Source organism: Phaseolus vulgaris, chromosome 2, assembly GCF_051622355.1.
Source record: "Phaseolus vulgaris cultivar YP4 chromosome 2, ASM5162235v1, whole genome shotgun sequence".
NCBI lineage: Eukaryota > Viridiplantae > Streptophyta > Magnoliopsida > Fabales > Fabaceae > Phaseolus > Phaseolus vulgaris.
Window position 1 is genome coordinate 45809820 of NC_143499.1, and position 6974 is coordinate 45816793.

General features: G+C 32.0%; 1 protein-coding gene across 1 annotated transcript; it reads left to right on the forward strand.

Moving 5' to 3' along the window:
• The first annotated feature begins 4176 nt into the window (after positions 1-4176).
• Positions 4177-6589, forward strand: LOC137812588 (bidirectional sugar transporter SWEET13). Its single transcript, XM_068614675.2, has 6 exons — positions 4177-4347; positions 4729-4765; positions 4879-5092; positions 5201-5362; positions 5464-5583; positions 6009-6589. Exons 1-6 carry the CDS (start codon positions 4302-4304, stop codon positions 6204-6206), a joined length of 777 nt encoding a protein of 258 aa, XP_068470776.1. The 5' UTR covers positions 4177-4301; the 3' UTR covers positions 6207-6589.
• The last annotated feature ends 385 nt before the right edge of the window (positions 6590-6974 follow it).

The window sequence follows — 6974 nt, forward strand, 5'->3', positions numbered from 1 at the left end:
AATACGTTGTAATAATAGATATCGTCAAATTATAATATATACACTGCAAGAAAACTATGAAATAGAAACTAATTTTTAAAGACAAAAAATAATTAGTTGTTATAGTGACTAAATTAAAGACCAATAGACTAAATTTTTTTTAAAAGGTTTATAAATTGGTATTTAATTAGCAACCAAGGTTTTTGCTACCAAATTTAGAAACTAAATAATTGGTAGTTATAACCTGGGTAGCTAATTAGATACCAATTTAGAAACCATTTAACCATAATACAAACTAAAAAAATTGGTTTCTATTTCATGTTTTTCTTGTAATGATATATATAGATACAATCATATTTCAATGAACAAAGTATATAAAATTGAATTAAAGTTAAACTTTTTTCACTCTAATAAGATAAAAGTAAAAAAAAAAACATAAATTGATTCTTATGCATGCACACACCTGTGGGGTCAAACAACATACTCTTGGTATGGCACTTCCATGCAAGAAATTTCTCTTTACTAGTGTGCACCACACTTGGTGCTGTATTATTCTAGTTTCTATTTTCTTTATTTTCCAGTTTTGCCAATTGCTGGGATGCTTCCCACACCTTGGGTGTCAACTTTATCTTTCCCATCTCCTTTTCTCTTAGTCTAACTTCGCCATGTCTTCATAATTCAATCTCCAAAGCAAAACCACTCCCACAAATTTACTTTCCTCAAACTATAAGCACAGCAAGTAAAAACACCTAAAAAAGAAAAAAAAATTCTAATAGCAAAATCATTCACGTTGTTGGTGTTAAGATTCTTTCATGGATTACTTTCACTATTATTAGTTGTTGTAAAAAAATAGAATATATTGTCTAATATAGAATAATTTCGGTGAAGACACAAAAGGGTGAGGGTTTTATTCTTCTCAACAAGAAAAGTTATACTTTAAAGACGGGACACTACTTAATAAGAGATAATTTTTTTAACAATAAATAATTTTCAGTGAAAAAAAAAATATCACATTATTTTTTCAATCAAAAAATTATAATTGTAAAGTGATTTCAGATATAAAAGTATCTTTAGTCATGCACCTATTAAATTCCCAATTGTTTAATAATTTATTGAAAACACTTTTCACGTAATCATCAGCACCAAATTGTTGTTTTACAATAAAACTATTATTATTTTGGAAAAAGAACCTCAAAAGAAAGAAGAAAAAACGAATATTTATAAGGAAGGTGGCGTGGAGGACCAGACGCAGGCCAATAATAAGATAGTGCTGAGAATTTCAAACTTTTTAAATGAGGTTAATTAATTAATGAATAAATATACTAATTATAGTTGGTATCCGATTATTGGTGTTTTTATTTCAAAATTTTAGGTTTGGTCAAAACTTTAAATGCATTGCATTAACCAATATTTATGAATCAGCATCATAATTAATACATTCGTTAATTAATGCGTGATTTGAGATAGCTAACGTGGTTGAATGTTAGAAAATTAAGTGGACGGAGAGAAAATTATGACGATAATAATAATTATTGTTAGTGTTACATCATCTTTCAACCTTTTTTGTGGCTGGCTGCCCAATTATTGAGAAGAAAAAATAAAGAGAGAAACACGTTTATTATTATTAATATTAATATCCGCATAAAAGAGTAGTGCAAATTCAAATGGCTGTCACTGTAACTGTAGTTTGAAGGATGGACCCGGCATCATAACGCAAATACTGCCAAAGATGTTGATATAAGGGGTTATCACCCAAACATTTTTATGCTAAATTGTATATGATTTGCAAAAATAGATCCTGACCCTGGGATCAAGAACTTGGAGGAGGTACTAGTAAAAAAAAAAATTACATTTTTTTTTCTATTAACAGTTTTGACGTGGATGTGGGTAATTTAAATTTGTTAGAAACAAATCTTTTGATGTAAATTTTTATTTTATGTTAGATTAAAATACAGTTTTATTTAAATTTATATTTAAAATATATCAAAGTTACGTTGGATAAGTAATGTCTGACCTAAAATATATAAAAGTTTCATCATGATCACTCTTAATAGCATGTATTTCGTCGACTTTGTTGTCTACATTGATAAGAAGTGTTTTAATGAGAAAGTCGACATTTTCATATTTAGAGAGTCATATTAGTGAATGTTTCTTTCCTTCAGGACCATTGACCACTTGTCATTAGATGAATTGTTAACATAAAATATTTGTCGTCTTGCTTGATGTGTCAAAACAAATGGTTTGTTTGTATAACCCATCTTATTTAGAACCACCAAAGTAAAATTGTAGTCATTTGTCCTCATACCCATATTCTCATCTACCCATTTATACTTGAACATTAGCACTCTAAATGATCACATAAATCAATTTCTTATATGTCATATATGACTCCGAAGTAACTCGTAAATGCTGTAATGACATTTTTTTGTCTTTAGAACTAGCAAAGTGCATAACCTCAGCTAGAATAATAGCTCCCACTGTTCTTAACTTTGTTTTTCTCATCTTCTTTCTTGAAATAGAAACATAACTAGTTAATGTCATACCCACTATATGTAATGATATCATTATTAGGTCCACGAGAAAGTCTCAATAGTGTATCCGAAATATTAGGTTCACCATAAACCTTTTTCTGAAACCAAACTAAGAAAGTCTTGTTATGTTCATTCAATGTCAGTTTTTCATTTATCCGATGATGTGCTGTCTTGATTTCATTAATGTATTGTGAAATGTATGAGATAACCTCATCAGTTGAGAATCAATAGGTTGTCGAAGAAGATTGACACATTTTCTTCCATTTGTATGCCACATTAGATTCTTTGCATCCTTTTTAATGGAAAAGAATCCTTTAAACTTAGGTATTTACCACAATACCTTAGCAACGAGACCCTTTATTTTTTCATCATCACTACTTCCATCAAGTTTCTTTTTAAACTGTGATAACTCACGTGTTGGACACTCCTTCAATGCAGAAAACTCATCTTTGTGAATACACAATCATTAGGCATCCATGTGTCTTCTTATACGCCAAATCCATCAAACATATTATCTTTTTCGCCTCATGGTTCTGGTTAGGTGACATGTTTTATTTTGGAAGAATCTCTTTCAATAAATACAATAAATTGGTGAAACTTTTATTAGTCAATCAATTCCTTACTTTTAAACTGAACAATTTTAAAGTTGTTTGTCATGTAAAGTTAGTTCAACATGGGTACAATTGTTGTTCTAAATGGACTTCAAATAACACATGAGCTCTTCCAAAATTTTCTTCACCTACATCATGTATCATGTGCCCTCAATGACCACTTATTTCTTTTATGTTGTTCTTGACATAGTAAGGTTGTCTAATATTTCTCTGTGTCAAGTACATATTGTATAACTCTTCACTATAACAAAAAAAGAACATATTTCCCTCAAATATTAACATATTTAATTTAGATCTCCAAAAGCAAACACAATATTAATTTTAAAAACAAATTGAAGGTTTAGACCACCAACATAAATGAAGAACAAAATTTTAATCTAATTAAATAGAAACGACCAATGTGCAAAACTAATCACAGAAAAACAAAAAAGAAAGTGAGTCAACCACTAAGAAATTTTTTACAACTTCGTCACAATTTCTGAGAAAAAATAGAAAAGACTCAACATTAGAAGATATAAACAACTTGTGTCAAACTATATAGGATATAACTTAAATTTAAAGTTTATGTCGCAGGTGATTGAAGTAAATTTTGAATTTTACATAGCCACACTTTTTTTTATGTTGTGGTGAGAAAGGTTTGACATAAAAACTTTGATGTACATTTCTCTTTTTTTTCAGTAGTGAGATGGTTTTTAATTCAAGTATATGAAGCAAGATTCCAAAGTATGAATGAGTTGTAAGGCTTTAAGCCATTTGGTGGGTGACACATCAGAAAGAGCCATGGTGGGCCATGGGAATTTCGTGTATGTACCAGTAATAGTACTATGTTACATGATTTACCCCGTGTGAGGGTGCATGTGTGGGAGGTTTTTAACAAAAGAGGTTAGAGAGTGCAATAGGGTAAGAAAGGCGTTTGGATAGTGCTAAAGCAAATATAATGTTTGGGAGGAGCAACCGGAAACTATGCTAAAGCTAAATTGATGTTTTGCTATCCACGTTTGCAAGTTGACCAACTCTCCATGTTTTCGCCTCCTATAAATACTACCTCAATACTCATACATACTCGTGGAATATAGAGAGAAAGAGAGAGAAAACTTTAACTAAGGGTTTCACTTTGAAGGTCACACAAATCTTAAGAGAGAGCACTATTCCAAAAGTTCTATTAGATTCAATTCAAGACATGGCCATGCATCGCGAGTCTTGGGCTTTTGTATTCGGTCTTTTGGGTATATACTACATGCCTATAATCTCTTAGTTTATACTGTTTTCTTACTCTTTCAGTCTAAACGTTTGGCACTTCCATTATTATTCCCTTCCCTCTATATCACTCCACATTATTCATCTCAATGGTGCATATAGCTAGAACTTTATCCAGCATTAGGCAACGTGCATATTGCATGCATATTTCTAATTTCAACTTAATGCACTTAGGATCATAGGATTTCAACTAGAGCTAAATCAGAAAACCCTGCTATAACATTTGAAGTTTATCAACTCCAATCATGCAACACCAAAAAATATCAAATGAGCTAAAGAAAAGTTGTTGTTTGATACGATTTTTTCACAAGTATACTGATGTGTGTTTCTTTTGGGGTTTGTTTTTATAGGCAACATCATCTCCTTTGGAGTGTTCCTTGCTCCATTGTAAGTGGATTCCATTTTATTTTTGCTTTTGTTTTAGCATATGTACTCTTTGTCATGAATCTTTAAGCAAGCTATGAAATTGTTTCATCAACCATATAAATATCTGCGTGCAGGCCAACCTTTTACCAAATCTACAAGAAGAAATCCACTGAAGGGTTTCAGTCACTTCCTTATGTTGTTGCACTGTTCAGTGCAATGCTTTGGATTTACTATGCATTCGTGAAAAGAGAAGCTGCTCTCCTTCTCATTACCATTAACACGTTTGGAATTGTTGTGGAATCAATTTACCTTACAATCTTCCTAATTTATGCTCCAAGGAAGCCTAGGGTATTTACCTTGTATAACCTTCCTTTATAGTTTTCTTAATTTATTTTCTTTGTATATAAATTTTGAACTAAAGTTAAATGTTTTGATTTTTTTTTTGGGTGATCACAGCTTACAACCATCAAGCTTCTTCTCTTGCTGAATGTGTTTGGCTTCGGAGCCATGCTTCTGTCAACTCTCTACCTGACCAAGGGAGCAAAGCGTCTTGCTATCATAGGATGGATTTGCCTTGTTTTCAACATCTCTGTCTTTGCTGCACCTCTCTTCATTATTGTAAGCCTTTTACGAAAATTATTACTTTGTTTACGAAATTTGGAGCAAAAATTAACACATGAGCCAATGATTAATTCAATTGTTATGACGAATACATGCAGAGTCGAGTGATTAAGACAAGGAGCGTGGAATACATGCCATTTACCTTGTCCATGTTTTTAACCATCAATGCTGTCATGTGGTTTTTCTATGGCCTTCTTCTCAGGGATTACTATGTTGCTGTAAGTTCAATGTTGTAATACTTCTACGTACGGCTACCAGCATATTCATATTCATATTTGTTTACCTTTAAACTATTGTTGCATTATTATTCATACAAAGGTGCATACGTGTCTTGCTAACTTTGTCCATTAATTCCCTTTTTGGGTAAGCCCATTTGGTTTTTCGTTTCGCTTTAAAGGTGATAATGTCGAATCAATAATAGTGCAAAATTAAATGTTTGCGTGCTCCATTAACTTGGAGTTCCCATGGATAAATCCAAGTGCAACATGGACACCCCATATTCTTAAGTACATCATTCTTTAATCAGATCAACTTTTATGTGTAGGACAATGTAATTTGATTCTTCTCTTCTTTTTTAATAAAGAGTATATACATACACACACATGATAAATTAATTAATGTTTGCATTTTGTTGATGATGCAGCTCCCAAACACACTTGGGTTTGTGTTCGGCATAATTCAGATGGGGATGTATTTGATGTACAGAAACGCCACCCCAGTGGCACTAGAAGAGCCAGTGAAGGGTCAAGAATCGAATGGCCACATCGTTGGAGCTGTGAAGATGGGAACAATAGAGCCGAACCATGCAGGTGCTGGTCTTGGTGGTGTTGGCAAAGTCTGATTTCACCATTGAGGTTATATGAAACAAGGGATATCAATGACCAAAAAAAAAAAGTTAAAAAGAGAAAATAACCCAAACTTTCAATTACTTTACTGAGTGAGGTCACATCTAGTATCACTCATATCTACAATGCAAGAATAGTACGTAGTCTTTGGTATAAGTGTTTGGTTTGATTTATGTAAAGGTGTGGTTTAAATTTGCCTGTTCCGGTAGCTGTAACTGTTGGGCACTCATGTAAGCAAAAAAAAGCTTAATTAGCTCTTTAGCCACTCTTATATTGTACCACTACGTGTAACGTAGTGTATCAGTCAAACTCATTTCCATTCTCTTTTCCCTTGTATACGTAATTAATGTTCCAGTAATGAAAATTAATTATTTTAGTAGCTCCTCGTCTCTAGCTTCACTCTTTAACATTTGCAATCTACTTGATATGTTCATCAATCAATCATTATCCTAAGTGTGTCAAATTGCTCTGGTAATTGTCATATCACGTTTAATTAAATGCTTATTTACAAGTTATTAAAGCGATGAAGAAGTGGATTCTCTTTTCTTTTCATATGTGTCATGGTAGGGGGCAGATAAGTCTCCTAAAAGTTTATTTAAAAGAAAAACATTGTATATCTTGATGACAGCATTGTTCCTAGTTAAGGACAAAAATGCCAGACATTATGCATGATTAGGATACTAATCTAATCAGGCTCTTTTCCATTCCATCTTAAAAGGAAAGTGCTTAAAATAAAGCAATTCCAATAATTAGAAATTGCAAAA

Bases quoted from the DNA above. Each gene is read 5' to 3' on its own strand.
- LOC137812588 (XM_068614675.2), top strand. From the start codon at position 4,302: ATGGCCATGCATCGCGAGTCTTGGGCTTTTGTATTCGGTCTTTTGG. The intron at 4,348-4,728 runs GTATATACTACA...TTGTTTTTATAG, and splicing joins TTTTGTATTCGGTCTTTTGG to GCAACATCATCTCCTTTGGA. The intron at 5,584-6,008 runs GTAAGTTCAATG...TTGATGATGCAG, and splicing joins TCAGGGATTACTATGTTGCT to CTCCCAAACACACTTGGGTT.